The 18,198-nt window shown below is 39.3% G+C and overlaps 1 protein-coding gene across 1 annotated transcript in view; it reads left to right on the top strand.

Moving 5' to 3' along the window:
- LOC110174153 (transmembrane protein 132D-like) overlaps positions 1-17,371 on the top strand; it is a 52,977-nt gene extending 35,606 nt beyond the window's left edge. The window contains exons 4-7 of the mRNA XM_020940210.2: positions 2,642-2,850; positions 8,353-8,659; positions 14,561-14,752; positions 15,241-17,371. Of these exons, the coding sequence (XP_020795869.2) occupies positions 2,642-2,850; positions 8,353-8,659; positions 14,561-14,752; positions 15,241-16,305 (1,773 nt within the window). The 3' untranslated portion in view covers positions 16,306-17,371. The remainder of the gene's footprint in view (positions 1-2,641; positions 2,851-8,352; positions 8,660-14,560; positions 14,753-15,240) is intronic.
- The last annotated feature ends 827 nt before the right edge of the window (positions 17,372-18,198 follow it).

Here is an 18,198-nt window from a genome sequence, read left to right as displayed (position 1 = left end):
TTCTTTTACAGAGCATTATTCTTTCACTCCAGACTCAGTGGTGGCCCCAGCTGCCCTGGTACAGATTGATGGAAGTGAGGCTGCCAATCTGCACATGCTTGCAAGCCGTGAATTTTAAGTACTCAAACTTAAATGAATCAATCAGAATACAACTCTGAGCAAGCTAATGATGAGAGAACATAGTAAAAAGAAGCTTACCAGTATTTAACTTGATTTTGCATAATGTCATCTTTAAATTAGAGATACCATTACCTTTAAATACTAGTTATACTGTATAAGCCCATCTATAAGCTCTACATTCACTGCCCTGCCACAGGCCTCTTGCTGTTCAGCTCCTTTCAGTAACATGCTGTTTGGATTTAGCCTGAAGGTTCAACGTGGTACTTTTTTTTATGTGTTTTTAAAAATATATTTCATAACGGTTGCAAAACATCAACATGAGCAGTCTGCCATTGTGAATAAATACAATCTGTTTTTAAATACACTGACCTTAAACCACCAACGTCAGTGTGTCTAACGAGTTACAAAACCAACAAAACGTAGTACCTTTTAATGTGATGTACTATAATGCATGACGTAAAAGAGGTGTTAACGTATGCAATCATACTCACTCATTTAGCGCAGGATCTATCGTGCCATTTCTCAACATAATCAGTTGATGACAAATTAGCTTGTTCTATTTGGGGGCACACTGTCATAACCCTTTGAATTATGTAAAATTCTGTTTTTAATCTTCATACCATGTTCTAATTCCTCATTTAAAACATGCCTGAAGATGTTCTGTGTAATTAAGTCTTGTGTGAGTGATCTCTGGTGTCTTAGCCCTCACACTGCTCTGCTCCATATATTTTAAGAAAAGTTTCATAGTTGAAGAGGCACTACAGAGCAGACTTTGTAGCCTTCTGGTGGTCTCTTCCCCTGTGTATGCTGGACCAGCATACAATACAAGTGTATTGAAAAAAAATCAATTTGTCAGATAATGCTAACATACCATAAGGCTGTGAGATATGACAGAAAAGTAATCACATTTCTTTTTTCCTTATATTGAGTCATTTTTATCCAATTAAAAATGTGTCTCAACATGCATTTATAGAACATAAATAATGTCTGAACTCTGTAATTCTATCGATTACAGTTCATGAAACATTGTATTATTGCACAGCCCTAACACACTGTGCTGTATTTAAGTTGACCAGGGTTTTATAGTTCCCTTGAAAACAGAGCTTTCAGGCTACATCATTATGTGTCAGAATGAGAGACAGATACCAAGTTGTGAGTTTGACCATCACCCAGACTTTTGACAATAAGCTGCCAACTTGCACAAAAGAGTTGACATTTCCATTACACAAGTGGACGTGTGTGTAAATTGGACACTTTTAGTCAATAGCATGATGATATTGGAAGCTGAATTTGAATTAAATCCTCTGATTACAAACATAACTCAGCGACAGCTTGTTAAATAGCCCTGCACTGAGTGAGAGGGAGAAAGGAACATTTGATTGGGAGATTCTGGTGCTTTGAAGATAGTGACAGATGCCTCTGATGTACATGCTGTATCATTTTTCACTGTTGGAATCACATCTGAAAATGGAACTAAAGTTGTATTGCGCAGAGCCAATCAGCGCTTACAGTTAGCTTGTATTATGTTTTGGGGTTGGGAGAGGCAGGTCTGTCTCTCCTCAGCCCCATCTGTTAAGTTGGACTAAAGTCATCCCACACGCACACTTTAAAGTGACAGCACACGCGCACATTAAAGTTGCATCTGCACACCGAATGAGCACACTAAATACTGTGAGTTGCATTGAGGTCAAAGCCTGTCTTCCCTCCAGCTTCACAAGATGAAATTGGCTAAATATATACAAGAAAAGAGGAAAATGCGCCTTTTTCTGCTAGGACCTGATCCAGCTCAAATGGCTTTTATAGCTAAATTAAGTTGGTCTGGACTAATTTAATTCTTCCTCTTCTTTCCTTTATACACAAGAAGCAAAAGTAGAACTAGTATGTAGTAGTGATGGTAAGACAGCAGTAGAAATATGTTGTTGTTTTTTTTGTTGTTTTTTTTGTTTATTTTTATATTTTTTTATTAAGTATGGTTTGTGTATTTATTTAATATCACTTCACATTTCAGTTTGAGAACCCAAACCTTTTAAAGTGCACTTTGTCACCTTTCTGGTACAGTGTCTGCCAACTACTTGTGTCCACATAATTGTTCCACATAATTGTATGGAGCCCTGCAGATCATGGAAAGGAAAATAATAACAACTATAAAAATAAACTAAACAGTATAATGTAACAAGATATTATCTTGAGGGAATGAGATATCATCTCGAGGGAACGACATCATTTTCTTGAGGGAACGACATTATTTTCTTGGGAACAAGATATTATCTCTAAAGAATGAGATATTATCTTGAGGGAATGACATAATTATCTTGAGAGAACGAAATATTATCTTGAGGGAATGTTTTATGCCGGGCTTCGTATGATTGTCTCCATGAAGATAGATACAGTACGTTTATTACCATGCATTCTTGGCAAAGACTTATACTAATTTAAACTGGCAAAAAAAGCATTAGTATGGCTGTATAATAATATCTACATTAGTTGTACCTAATAATAATCGCAATATTTCTTCCCCCAGGTTTCCAACCGCTGTGACTACGTCTATGTGGATGGGAAGGAGAGCCGTGGGAGTCGTAAGGTGTTCCTGAATTTCACCTACAGTTTCCTGAGCACCCAGCTGGAGATGAGTGTGTGGATGCCCCGCCTCCCTCTGGTCATCGATGTGGCCGACCCTGAGCTCAGTCAGATCAAAGGCTGGAGAGTGCCCATTTCCCTGGGCAGCAGGAGGTAAAGAAAAAACATATGTTTAGTCACCATATCTGAATGGGACTGTATTTCAATTTATAGTTTAGCATATTGGAATTTGAGAGTTTTGTTATTTTATCATTTATAACATCTTGAATCTAGCAAGTGTTCTTAATCCACAGATCAAAAATCTTGAATTCTACATTATCAGCAATTTGTGGCTTTCTTGGTCGGCTGAACTGCACACAGCAAACTTGTTGAAGACATTGAGATCTACTAAATGTGTGCTATGTAATTTTTTTGATGGTTTGCAACATACTTGTTGCCATGGAGATGTTATTGCTTTGGTAGGAACAGTATTAAACTGTTTATTTTTATGTTTATTTTTATTCCAATTATAGGTGTTTTAAAAGCTCTTGCAACATGTATTTATGTTGTAATGTTACTTTCTCCATAAATCTGACCTGTAATCTTCAAATCCAGACTCAAAACCCATTTATTTAAATTAGCCTACCCCATTAATGTTCTGATGTTTTAGACCCTGTCCTGATCATTATTATTATTACCTCTGCCAAGGAGGTTATGTTTTTGCCGGCGTTTGTTTGTTTGTTTGTTTGTTTGTCTGTTTGTCTGTTAGCAACATAACTCAAAAAGTTATGGACCGATTTTGATGAAATTTTCAGTTGGAAATGTGAAAAGGAAGAACTGATTTCATTTTGGGGGTGATCCGGAAGAAATCCTGGATTCTGGATCACTTTGAAATTTTAGTTAACATTGTGGTAAATGGGGCCAAAAATTTTGTTTCTCAATATCTCGGTTAATTATTGACCAAACCCCATGAAATTTGACTCAGGGATGGACAGTGGGATCCTCTTTCATATTCCAAATTGAAAGATACGAGACAAATATTTATGGAAAACACAATTAATATGAGGGGGACTGTAGTCCTTGGCGGAGGTCTGCGCTCTCTGAGTGCTTTTCTAGTTATTATCACTATTATCATTATTATCACTATTATCACTATTATTATCTAGCCTACTGCAATCACCTGCTATCTCACTATCTCCATGAAGATGGAAAGCTTTAATGTCATACTGTGAAACATTTCAGATAAAGCAATAACATTTCGATGGAGACAAGCTAGTGGCAGTCCTTCCCCCTGAAAAGTTGGATAGTTTTAAAATATTTGCAGTCTATGCAGAGTAGGGTGGTCCAGAAAAACATGTAAAAAAATAAAAGTTTAAATTTCTCGATTTGAACCCAGCAAACATATACCATAAATACAAAAGCAACAGGGTTAAAATTTCAGTGAAATCCAACATGATTTAGAGGTTGCACAAGCCTTTTTAAGTTTCAAGAATTCTCTCTCAAATAACAAAAGTGTGTCTGTTTGTCACACTGCTTTGTGTCTGATGAGCTGGCAGAATTACATACTCTACATTTTGCCACTTTTCATTAAATAATCCATTATATTCTTTCAATAAGCAATAATCTCTGCAACAGTCATACCAATTTAGCAGAGACAGAATAGTTGTCATATGAGATCAACACTCACAATCAGTTTACAGTCATGTATACTGTATAGCATGACTGCTTAAGACAAAGTTTAGAAAAAGGCTATGAGGAAAGATTTGTCAGCTTAACATTGCTGATAGTGTTGGTAAGTAAATTTCTGTTTTCTATATACAAAACCTATGCAATAGTTTGTCAAATTTAATATGAACAGTGCTAATATTAATTAAACACTGACTGATTTTTTTTAAGTTTGTACTAAATTTAGTGGATTATTTTGCTGCTGTAGTAGCCTCTTTGGATGACTGGAATATTTCCAGATATGTCAAAGGTCTCTGTTTTGACACAACAGCAAGCAACACAGGCCGTTTCAATGGTGCTTGCATCCTCATCGAAAGAGCTATTGGACGAAATCTTCTACACTTTGCATGCCGCCACCATATCTTGGAAATTGTCCTGGACAAAGTTTTTCATGCACTGCATATAACAACCTCTTCTGGACCAGATATTGCCATATTTAAACGTTTTAAAGAGAAGTGGTCTTCACTTGACACTGCCTCATTCTCTACAGCTGCTGAAATGCCAGATGTAACCCCTTTCAAAGATGAGATATTGCTGTTTGCAAAGGAACATCTTGAAAAAAAACAGCAAAGAGATGACTACAAAGAATTCTTAGAGCTTGCTGTTATCTTTCTTGGTGGATCTCCAGCAAGAGGAGTGCATATTCAGGCCCCTGGTACAGTACATAGAGCACGCTGGATGGCAAAAGTTCTTTACTGTTACAAAATCTGGCTGTTCAGGAAACAATTTAAACTCAGAGTATGTGAAGAACGTGGGGTCTTCCACTTCCTGTTGTTTGTGACCCAAGTTTACATCCGTGCTTGGTTTACAGCACTCATGGCTGCTGAAGCACCATCAAATGACTTGCAATTCATGCAGGCTCTATATACATAGAGTAATCCAATTGTTAAGGAAGCAGGACTGACTGCATTCAAGCGACACCTTTGGTACTTGAGTGAAGTCATGATGGGGCTTGCTTTCTTTGATCACAATGTCAACACACATCAAAAGGTACAGATGGTTAGGGACATGCAAGAAAGAGAGGGATCACCCCACGTTCCCCACCGTCTTGATGCAAATGGAAGCTATGAACAGAACACCCTCAGCAATTTTGTGACAAAGAATACAAATGCATTCTTTACTATTCTTGGTCTGCCACAGTGATTTCTGCAAATGCCACCTGAAACATGGAAGGAAAATGAGGAGGTCACTTATGCAGAGAAGGTAGTCCGATCCCTGAAAGTTGTGAACGACACAGCAGAACGGGGAGTGAAGTTGATCCAGGACTTCAATGCTATATTAACCAAATCAGAAGAACAGAAACAATTCCTACTACAGCTGGTTCAAAATCACAGAAAAAGCTACCTGACTCAAAGAAAGACACAGTTGTCAAAGGTCTTGCCACTTCTTCAAGTGAGCAGGCAGTTTGAACTGACTTGGTTATCGGGTTAGTCATTTTCATCAAATGATTTTTTTTTTTATATAAGTTTCATTATATTATGTTACAACATGTGCTTTATGCATATATATTATATAAATATATATATTAAACCTATAGCATATAAGGAATAAATACTTTGAAAATTGATATTTCTGCTGATTTATACTATTTGGCTAATAAAGAGAGATAAAAAGGTGATTTTTCTATGGTGTTGTGCAACCTCTAAATGTCACTTAATGTAGCTCAAATTTTTTTGTGTTAACTTTAACTGGTAGTAGGCCAAAATGCACGGTTCAAATTAGAAGAAAAAAGAAAAAAGTTTTTTGGGTCACCCTAATGCAGAGCCTTGAACGTGACACATGTAATAGACTGAAATCATTGGGTTAGGGTTAAGTGTGCTGCTATGACCCACATCCCACACGGGGGCACTCTAACACTAATACCCACTAATACCTCGTCACTGCCACATCACAGAGGCTTGTGCACAGACTCTCCAATGTATCAAGGCAAACAAATGTCTTTTAATATCCGGTTCCTCTTTGATGACAAATTGACAATAAATCAACTATATAAAAATAGAAAAATGCCCTGTCATCACTGGTCCAGCAGTGTGCAGCCTTCACTTGAGCCATTAGCCCTCTCATTACAGTGGAACACCTCGGTCGACCTGTCCCTCCCTGATACACGCCTGACCCACTCCTCTGTTGTGTCCCCCTCACTAATGTCACCTTGGTCATGATGGGAGCAGCTCTGGCGTCCCTGCTCCTGTGTGGACTAAGGACCAGGGAGAGGGGGCGGGGAACAGAGGTTAGGAACTAAGCCAAGCCATTGGGCCACAGCATGTTAACCTGTCAGCCTGTTTTTCTGCCTGAGCGGCCATGCCTCATTAAACCTAATAGAGGCTGTCAGTGTCAGTCCCTGCAGCCAGCTGACTGTGCTGAGCAGTGCAGCGCCGAGAAGAAGAAAGGTGAGGGCGAGAGTGGAGCTGAAAAATACATCACATAGAAGTCAGCTTAGAAATGAATGAGAGAGATGGAGTCTGAGATGACCACGGAACTACTGGTAAGACTAGGGACGTACAAGGAAAGAAGTGTGGTTATTTGTCAGAACATAATAAAGAGCATTGTTGTGTACGCCCATAGCACACACCATCACTCCTTATCGGCACTACACAATATATGAACGGTGGAATCTGGTGTCATAAATAATGGATTTTTAGCAGTAGCCAGTACAAAACTTAAACTAATACTACCACTACAAGAAAAACTAGCTGAAACTTTGGATTTTAAATTGTCTCTAGATGTGAGATTGCTCTTCCTTTTCAAGAAAGCAGTGTACCTAATAGCCTCTTCAAAGATTCCTTCAGCAGGAGAGACAGCATTCCAACAACAACACTGAACTGTTCAATCTGGGAACAGCAAATTGTTATTAAATGAGTGATATCTTTTTTTGTGTGTTTGGTCTTGGCTAAAAACTACAGACGCCCCGTGAAATGTTGCCCTTTGAAAGAAATGAAAAGCAGGAGAGGCAGCAGTGTGTCTGTAAACTACTTTAATGCGTTTTTGAAATGGGACCTTCCAGGGGTCAGGCCAGAGCCAGCCTGTATTAAATAAATAGACACTTTATGACCATTAGAGCCATTAAATGGATGAAAATCACATCACAGTGCAAAATAATAAGGCGTTTTGGGATTCTTGGACAAAAACACTTTATGTAATTATTTGATACATAATTTAAGTGTTTCTGCTACTGATATTTATGATGTTTGACTTACAATGTAAAAGTAAAACAACATTACACTTTCAATTTCTTTGTTTTATCCTTGTTAAGTGACTGAATGACTGGAACCTAACTTTGGGTTCCAGTAATTCATCTGACTGGCACACAGACATAGAGCATATTCACTCTCATGTTCTTAAGGACCATTTTAAGTTCTGATTTTGATATTATACAACCTTAAAGTGAGGTATGCTGGTACTTTCTAAGCCTGCACTGGTCACAACTGACCTGAGTTGCTAGTGCCTTAATCTTGCATGTAAACAGGAGACACAATTTTTTCTTAGTATATAGAATGGGCATGTCTCTCGTGTTCTCCAGTCATCTCCAGTATTCTGTCACTGAGCTGCAGAGGCACTAGCACTGATTTGTGATTGGTTGTAGGTGCTGGGGTTTAGGCAGTGAGGATTCAGATTGGAGAGACTTATTTTAGGTTTAAAGCAACTGGATTTCAGCATTGGAACTGGCAACTCAAATAAAAGACTCACATGGAGCTTATTCTGCACACCTTGTTATTAGGAAGAAATTGGCATTAGAATTATTATCAGTAGCATTTGATTTGAACATATTTACCTTATTTCTGGGGACACTGTTGGGTCATATTTGTGACATTTTTAAAATCTATTAAAAACTCACATGCAGTTCTTTTAATACTGCACAATGTTAAAGCACCAACAATGTCAGTAATGGCTTCCTTTGCAGTGGCCTTGTTTAACCCAGTGTCCTCTTGTTCCTCTCTGTGTGAATGGCATCAGATATGAGCGTGTGACAGATGACCAGGCGGAGGAGGCTGCAGAGAGGGCAGAGGGCGGTTGTGTGCCCCAGTATCAGAGCACCAGTGTGCGGGTGCTCACTCATTTCGTGGCAGAGGCAGCAGCAGACAGCAGCAGAGGGGCAGACGAAGACGGTCCGGGACAGCCACTCTTCCTGCTCGGCTCTGATTGGCAGGTGGAGGTCACGCAGCTCGTCAAGAACTTCCTGCGAGTGGATCAGCCAAGTGTGGCCATGCTGACGGATGGACACGTCTTAATTGGGATGAATTCTGGTACCACCAAAGTCAAGGTAAAAAATGTCATAAGTAACTTCATCCATATTAGTTCATGTAAAGCATATGCTTCCTTCATATTTTATTGCATGAAACACAAACATATAATAAAAACAATTAAAAGCACAGTTTTCAGTTGGTCATCTTTAAACTGTTTGCTGTAGTCCAAACTTAATACTGTCCACCTTAACCCATTCCTAGCATCCAAATTAGTCTCTGTGATGAGTTTATAAGCAGTTTTTACAACTTTGAGAGGCCAGAATGGAGTTTTCTAGTCATGGCAAAAGTAAAAATCACTAGCATACACATCCTGATTTGGGAATGATAAAATGCTTTACAGTTACATACAGATAGCACAAAGCGATCTCATTCTGACCCTAGAGATACTTTGACAATCCTGAGGCAAAACTAATTTTGCATCATGGACACAAATCAAGTATAGCCACTTTAATAACTACCTAGTGATCTCCAATTTATATATTTAATTATACATTATTTTAATATGTGTCACCTTTACTCCTTTTCTTCTCAGTGTAATTCATATTAATTTGACATAGAATTACGCCTAATGCCCTTTTGAACAAAATCATCATATTTATTCAGGCTTCAGACTAGTGTAAATAGGTAATTCATTATGTTATCCTGGAGCTGCATGTTATATAAATATTATAGGCACAATAACACCTCTACTTGCTGAGAAAATTAAATATTTTAATGTCAGTAAAGACATTTTAACTCTTACACTTCACTTACAGAATCCATCCTCGCATACAATATCTCATCCTGGTTCAATTTTCTCACTGTCAAAAGCAAAACAAAACTATCTTGGATAATAAATAAGGCCAGCAAAATAACACAAACACCCTGCCCTCTGAACTGAACTGAGGAATGCCACCCCCATCACTGAGGATGTCTCACATCCCCTGCGTCACTCCTTCACTCTGCTGCCATCAGGCGCAGACATTACAGAACTTCACTGGCCCTCAGGAACATGTACAAGAAATCATTCTTCCCCACTGCAATAACTGCCCCAAATAGTACCAGTTGGCACTGTTTTATTCTGTTTATATTGTTGTATTTATTCTGTCTGACTGTTTTATCTTGAAAAAGGCAAATAAAGTTCTATTCTATTTTAGTCCATAATATGTCTCTACTGCATGCTCCACACACCAAACTACTAAAATAATCTTTTCTACAATATTGAAATTTATTGCACACCTGAATGAGATAATACAATACAAAACTGTCATTGTGAAGTACTTGGTTTTTTTTTACAAGCAGCTGTGTGCATAGACAGAGCTGGAGAATGTGTTGCAGCATATCACTGTTCAGCCAATGAAAAGAGAGCGTTACAAAAGCAGCCATCGATCGCAGCCAGACACAAACACTTAGCTGATCATGCACTGACAGAGCTACATGCCTACATGCCATGTACTCCAATAAAGCCCCTCACTTCTCCGCACAGACACAGGGAGGATTGTGTTTACCCAGCCCTCCACCTGAGCGTCTCTACTGCCACACGCTAGTACACTCCCTCCGCTCTCTGCGCTCTCTCCGCCAATGAACGTAAATTTGGCATTTACAAGACAGAGCAACACGCTGTTAAAGTAATGGCCTGGAATCATAATGGTGGTTTACAGCCAAAGAGATGTGTGCAGTCCAGAGCTGATACAGATTCTGTGTTTATAGAGTGCTGTTAGCAGTGCCACTGGTCAGATCAAAGGAAATGCATCAAGGTTTGACATCACAGCAGTGGAAAGGGATAAATGAACCCAAATGTGACAGGCTTTCAACTAAAGACAGGTGTATTTGAGGAGCTTTGAAATGGATTTTTCTTCAGTTTGTGTAGGAGGTTTGAAAATATTGTCAGACATAAGAAGTCAAAATCTTAAACGTGCATCAAGAAAGACTCCAATACTTTGACATCTATTACCACTGGTTAAAGAATGTGTTGGTATATGCTGTTTTGCTTACAGCATTCCTCTAGCTTTATATCTTGTTTATTTCAAATTTCAAATGGTCATAGCTTTTGAAAGATAAAATAACATTTTTTCAGATTATTACACACTGTCCAGAGTGAACCCATCACAAAGTTCCAAACATCCAGGATTTGCACAAGGAGAATAATTGGTGAAAGATGAATGGGTAACCAAAAAACACATAACCTGCTATTTTTTCTCAAAGGGACAGTCCAGAAGACTTCTCTCCAAATTAATGAACAATCGAAATGTTAATTACTCTAGTTGAATAGTTTTTAATGATTTGACATCTAAGTACTTGCTCTGAAAATGTCAGGGTTGTTTTCATGCCACTTTGCGTTGCCCTGCTCTGTTAAAAGGTTAACTCCTGAGGGGAATGACAACACAGTTTAAAGAGAGCATTCACTTGTTGAAAGTTCAATAATAGACTAGCGAAGAAGAGCTACAATCAACAGTTTTCTGGAATATTTTTCCTTAACAATTGAGTACTTGTGCCAAAGGTTATATAAAGAGGCAGCAATTTTATAGGTACACAACAGACCTCAGTCAAGGCTCTGCCCCTGGTCTCGCAATGCAGATAGGAAGTAATGCCCACACTTTGACTCCAAACAACAATGGCAAGCAAAATTCAGCCAACAACTTTAAATTAGTTATGTAAAATATATATTTTTGTTCTATTCATATGGCAACATTTAGCTCTAAAATTAATTTAAATGTCATCTATAAACCCTTGCACTAAGCACTGGCAAGCCTTCTGGCAAGAAATGTTGTTCTGACTATATGCCAATGCCATATTTATACTGTAACTGCTAATATGCTGAAGATTGCAGTGTTTTGTTTTTTTTAACTGTATCTGAATAATCAAATGGAATATGAACAAGTGTCCCTTTTCCAACACTCAAACAATCATGAAACACTGACAAGTTCTGCTCCCATGTATGGTCGCTTCCAAGCACGCTGCACCATGGCTTCTCTGCCCTTTCCTCTTTCTGAAATGTCATGCTTATTCTTCTCTTTTGATTCATCTAGACTAGTCAGATCTCTCCTCCTAACCCCTGTTGAAGTCCTTTGTCCAATTTTCCAAAGTGTCATGTCTCACCTCAACCCCATTACAGAGCATGCGAGGCCCATACCCAGGGAGAGGGGAGAGATTCTAGCAGTGGATGTGCGGCCAGCGGTCCCTCTCTCTCACACCAGTTTGCAGGTGCTTCAGCCCACCTCCAGAGGGCAATTAAAGCCTCCCCAGTCTGCCCCCGTCTATTCCGAGCTGTCAGAGTCCACCGCTATGATTCCTGTCCAAATCTCTCCAGGCCAGTGCTACGTGACCACACAGATTCCCCCCAAGCAATAGCATTACATGGGTTATTTTCTAGAGTTGGACTATTTCACTCTGTTGGCAGGAATAATAGTTTTAAAAGCTTTACCAGGGTTAAAGTGAAAGTTTTCTACAAATTGTCAAAAATTCTGACTCCATCCACAAAAGAAATAACAAGAAATTTCACTGTGCACTATGTAATGAGGGTCTTCCACCTACTTGTCTCTATAGAAATTTATGTTATTATGTTATTGCATGGAATGTTCCAAGATATGGCATTAAACACCATTAAAGTGGGGCAGCAGTGACTCCAGTAAACTGTTCATCCTAATGAATGAATGTGGTGTGTGTGAGAGTGATGAATTGTGGCAGATTGGCAGCGTCGCTTCTGTCAGCTTATCCCAGGACAAATGTGGCTACAGGAGTATGGGACAAATGAATTAACTCATGCACCATTATTGTAAAGTGATACCTTGTTTTACATTGCATTATTGGTCAACAGACTAAAACAAACCATATCAAAACACGCTCTGCTTTTTCAAACACATACATGCATGCTTTTCTACACGCATGCATGCATACTTAATGTGATAAAGTGTACATGCATCTCATTAAACTATGTATTAGTCAACTAAATATTTTATTAATAAAAGATTATAAAATGTTTATGTGTACCTCAGCAGAAAAGTGAAAGTATGGAGTGAGTAAGCTATTGTGTGTGTGCTGTTGTGAGTGTTGTTTGGGTCAAATAACAGGACAGATCATAAAAATACTTCAAAGGTCTGATATGAAGGAACCACACTGATATTTCTGCCAGTGATTAGGATCCTGGGTTTCCTTAGTTGGAAGTTGTGATTGTTCAGATGGAGCAGTTTATCCAGCAGCAGTGAGGAGAGGGACTGTGTGTGCAGACGCCGTAGTTGCAAACAGAATTCTGGCATGCTATGGTTTTTGAGGAAAGTTCACCAGGGCTTGCTGAGAAGAACAAACAAAATGTGCTGCTGTGATTATGTTTAATCCAGTTTTTGCCTAAATCAAACTAATTAAAACCCCCCATACTTAGCAACTTTTGTGAGAAAAGAAACCCGCTTGTTTAGTCGCTACACAACATTTGTATTTAATAACAAGGACATTTTACTCTGTCTAAGGGTATATTTAAAGTGGCTGTATCTGAAATGAGCAAAAATTGTCTTGCTACATGACAGATGTGTTGTAAAAGCAGCTCTTGAGGGCAAAATGAGACAGCTTTTTATGGAATGCAGACCAGGAAGTGCACTGTTAGCTTGCCAGTTGACAGCAAAACTCCACTCACGGTTTCTGAAAGTTGTGAAAAGCGCTTGTAAATTCGTCAGGGTGAATAATTAGGATGCATAAATTCAGGCCACTGCAAACCATTTAAAATAAACTTATAGATGGTATTTTTAAAAGGAACATACTAACCAACTTTTGTGAAACACTTTTTTAGTATTTTTATCTAACATGCAGGTGGATTTTATTTTCAAATAACAAGGACGTTTTACTGTATCTAAGGTGCTAGGTTATATTTAAAGATACAACTATGGCTGTGTGGGAAGTGGACAGAAGAAAAAGGTCAACCAAAGGGAAGAGAGAGAGAGGGGAGGGCTCTACAAATGAGGCCGTGATGGGGCCTGGCAGTTGATTATGGCTGGTAAACGCATCTGTGTAGGAGAGGCTGCGGGACAGACTGCAGGCCTAATTGGAGTGGATAGGAGGGATTCGCGGTTCATAACAGAATCTACATGCTCACACCTCTAGCAATTTAGGGAGGTACACTATTTGCTTGTTGGCAGAGTCCTAATATAAACTATTCATTTTGTTCAGCATAAACTTTCTCACTTAAGTCAGTTAAATAAAACAAGAAAATAATGATAAAGTGAAAGAAATTATGTGCTGTATCTTTTTAAATATTTTGACATGCAGAAAATGGATAATGAGTTTGTATTTTATAGAAGCAGTGTATTATTTTCTACCAACTTGGTTTCACAGCAATGAATGTGTAATGTAAATGGGTGAAGCAAGTCAGTTTACTGAGAAATCCTCTCCAGCTGTGAAAGATTTGGTTCCAAATGCAAAATGTACATTCAGATACAAAGGTTGTGGCATAAATCAACACTGTTTTTAAATGCATTTGGGGCAGATAGCAATGCAATTCTGTTGTTTGTGCTAGAATTGTATACACCTGTGAGCAAGACACCTCACCCACAGCGCCTCAATGAATGTGTCACTGTGACTGTATTAAATTGGCAGTCATCAATACATTTGACTGATTAAGAAGTGACAGATTTTTTTTTAAACCATATTATTAAGCCTGTCACAGTAATGACTATATCGACTTATCTTGAGGGCCGGAACCTTTTAACACCTCAGTATTTATCATGTGTATAATTTCTTTCAATAGTGGGGAGATTAAGACTTGTATGTATGTAATAAGGTAAGATTTGAGCTGTAGAAGATTGTTCATTTTGCTATTTATTTGCAGTATCATTTATCGCAATATATCGTGGTTAAAAATGTGTCTGCGTATTATTGTGTTGAGACGTAGCGTTATGCAACATTCTGTAAATTTCATCTCAGCATCTAAAAACATTTCATCTGTTTTCCAGGTGCTGTCGCCTTTCACATCTCTGGTCCTGGGTGAGCGCACTGTGCGGGTGGTGGATGAGAAAGTCAGTGTGACAGAGCTGGGGGTACAGCTGGTCTCTGGGCTCTCTCTCTCTCTGCAGCTCAGCCCTGGTAGCAACAGAGCCATCGTCGCCACGGCTACCACGCAGGAGGTGATCGAGACTCTCAAACAGGTACTAACCCCAATCATCTTTGTATTTATTGTTGTACTAAATCTCAAGAAGGAATTTGCTTCTGCTCTGGTCAATCTCTCATCAGTATCTGTGCACATAATGATGAGGTTTGATTGGAGTTTATGAATCTAGTGATAATAATAGTAATTTCTCCTCTGTGGTGATTTGATTTCAAGAAGCTACTTTCTTGATTTGCATAACCAACACTGAGCATCTCTGTTCATGTTCATTATAATTGTAAATGAGGAAGGCTACTTTTTTTCCCCCGAGTCAGAAGAATGAACTTATATTCAATCTATTTATCCAATTGTTTCTATAAGGCATTCAACTGTAATTAAGATGCTCTGCTTCTAACCTGTTGCACATTTCAAGTCATTCTTATGCATATGAGAAAATGTGCAAATTATAGTGTTATTTTGAGCATCATTTGCAAACTGGGTGAGGGCTGTTGTGCTCTGATGAGTTTCCTTTGTGTGCCTGTGTTTTAGGAGTCCTTCATCAGTGCTTGGCTGCAGTTCAGCGATGGCTCCATGACTCCTCTGGACAACTACAACCCTGCTCACTTCACTCTGTCGGCCACCTCTCTTGACCAGAAGGTGGTGACCGTGCAGCAGACAGAGGCCTGGAAGTGGCCCAGCGTCGTTGCCAAAGGAGAGGGTCAGGGTTTACTGGTTCGAGTCGAGATGAGTCTCTCTAAGCAGTGTCAGAAGGGAAAGCGCAACACTGTTCTGGGGACCGGCATGGCCAATATTCAGGTGAGGCTGGGCCTGTCTGAGGAGTACAGACAGCCTGGGGAGAGGCGAACAAGGCCTGAGCCGCCTTATTACGGAGGCTCCATCTCCGACATGGAAACTGGGTTAATCAACCGTGGAACTACAACCATGAGGGGCCAGGCCCCCGGGAGGCCTAATGGGGGCCGCCTGTCAGCGGACAGTGGAGCCCGGGTCCCCGGTGACTTCTCAGAGTATCCAGACCAGGCTGAGCAGCCACACAGCCACAGCACTGACGACTTACTACCATCACGCTCCAGAGGCCTCACAGACCTGGAGATCGGCATGTACGCTCTGCTTGGAGTCTTCTGCCTGGCCATCATGGTCTTTCTCATTAACTGCATTTCATATGCCTATAAATACCGCAGCAAACAGCTATCCATTGAGACACCAGAGACTATGCCACACGCTCATGACTGGGTGTGGCTGGGCCAAGAGGAGGGCCTGTGTCTGCAGCAGGATGAGCTGGGTGGGACCCTGGAGGAGGGGAGCCAGCTCCTAAACGGGGGGCTACATCGCACTGCCAATGCAGGGTGTAGCTCCAGTGGGAAGGATCATAAGAATGAGTCCATGAACTCTCCCACAACAAAGAGAAAAAGAGTCAAGTTTACAACCTTTTCCAATGTCAAGGCCAGTAATGGCTGTCCTGTGCTCAGCCCTTTAGCACTGGCACAGACCAGTGAGATCAAATGGGTTTGTCCGGACATAGAGCTTGGGGACTCCAAGGATCTTAGGAACTACATGGAGAGGCTGAATGAGAATGCAATCAAGAATATTGCATAGGGAGTACTTTGTATTTGTACCTGAATATAGGAGAAACTCACCTGATTGCCTTCAGAATACAGAGGACGGTTCAGAGGGAGGCAACTCACAGTGACTAACGGTACGGACAAGTAGTACCTCACCACAACAGAACAGGGCCATTTAGCCTTTCCACAGCAGAAACTACAAACTTTAACCTGAGAGGATCTGCCACATCATCAGAGCATTGTTAAAAGGAGAATTATAAACTTTATATTGTTCCTCAAAACAAAGTATATTATCTTTAATTCACTTTTTTAATCCATGTACTTTTGAAACCATTGTTTACTGTTGTGTCTGTTGCTTTCCTGATGCCTGTGCTAGAATCTTGGTCTGGTGTAGATCAGATTCAGTTCAGGCAAAGTTTTCTGTCTCTGTGTGTTTAACAGCCACTCCAATGCCAGTATTCCAATGTCTATCATTCTAGACCTGTTTGGGAGAAGAGTTCAAAGCTTTTTTTCTATTGTATATAAGTGAGATTTAGTTTGATAGTGTTGTGTAAAGATGAATTTTGTAAAAGTGTTGTTGATTCCCCTTTACTTTTATTTATTTTTTGCCTGGTCTCCACAAACCAGATCCATGCATGCTGTTATAAACGGGGCATGTCTGGTTTACAATTACAATGTATAGACATCACTGGAGACCTTTTAGATTATTTACTTTATTACCATATGGATTTTTTGTTAACTTCAAAACTTTTGTTGTTTCGAATCAGTTTGGTTTATCTTATGTAATTTAACCAACAGATTTTTTGTATTATTGCAGTCATATAGATTCAACACAGATTCAACAAAATACTGAAAACCAATAGACAATCACTGTTATATCTGTCCAACATGCTCACTGACACTGTCCAGTTGACTAGAGCTAGTGTTCTGAATTACTATGTAAATTCTCCTCATTCTTTCTGAATATTCGGTTACAAAAGATTACCAGTGGACTGTTCCAATATTGACTTTTTAAATTGTGTTCTAAAATTGTTTTCCCTATTGCTTTGAAACCTGGCTGCTGGACTAATTAAAACTGGGAGTGACTCTTCTCCATCATATTTCTCTGTGCAGTTATTGGATTTGAATACATCCCCTACCAGTGTGTATAGCTATCAATACAGATGGCTTTTGTGCAGGTGGATGTAAACCTTCATGAAAAGTCAATTGAAAATGCAGATATCAAATATCAGTAACATATTTCACACACATACATACATCAGTAACATCTAACACATTCTTATTTGTTATTGTCTTTATTTGTAACTGGTAAAAGACTCTCATAGTTTGCAGTGATTGGTGATGATCTTAGGGGCCAATGGTACAGACTTACAGCATCTCTTCTGTCAGTCTACCCCAGGACAGCTCTGGGTCAGCTATGCAGTCAATGGGCAATGCAGTCTGAGTGTCCCAAAAATAGTACTATAAATATAAATCAGTATAGACTATATTACACTTTCTATAATACACAGTGAGCTCCCTTTTACCATGAGAGTACTATTAATTGCACACAGGTTTAAGGCCAAGTGCACCAGTCCATTGAAGGGCTGAAACTCTTCTCAGACAATTAGTCTCTTCCCCAGGATCAGAGCTATGCTTCTCCAAAAGGGCAAGCTAATTAGAGATTACTGAGTTCAGTCTTATTACATGTTAATGTGGCATTTCCTATGCAATTTGTCTTGCCCACTTACTATACCTTTGAATCTCTTACATGTAATTATGACCTAATTAGACCAATCCCCAGGACCTACAGACATCTCAACTGCTTTATTCTGGGAAATAAAAAATATTTCATCATAAATGTAGATATGTGCCAGAGCAGCAAAAATGTGGATTAAGTAATTATACATGGAGATGTGTGGAACACCCTGTGATTTTCAATGTGTAT

This window comes from Boleophthalmus pectinirostris, unplaced genomic scaffold (genome assembly GCF_026225935.1).
Source record: "Boleophthalmus pectinirostris isolate CB_2022bp ecotype Guang Dong unplaced genomic scaffold, ASM2622593v1 HiC_scaffold_18, whole genome shotgun sequence".
Classification (NCBI taxonomy): domain Eukaryota; kingdom Metazoa; phylum Chordata; class Actinopteri; order Gobiiformes; family Gobiidae; genus Boleophthalmus; species Boleophthalmus pectinirostris.
Note: the sequence above shows the minus strand (reverse complement) of the source record. Positions and strands in the feature narration are given on the sequence as shown.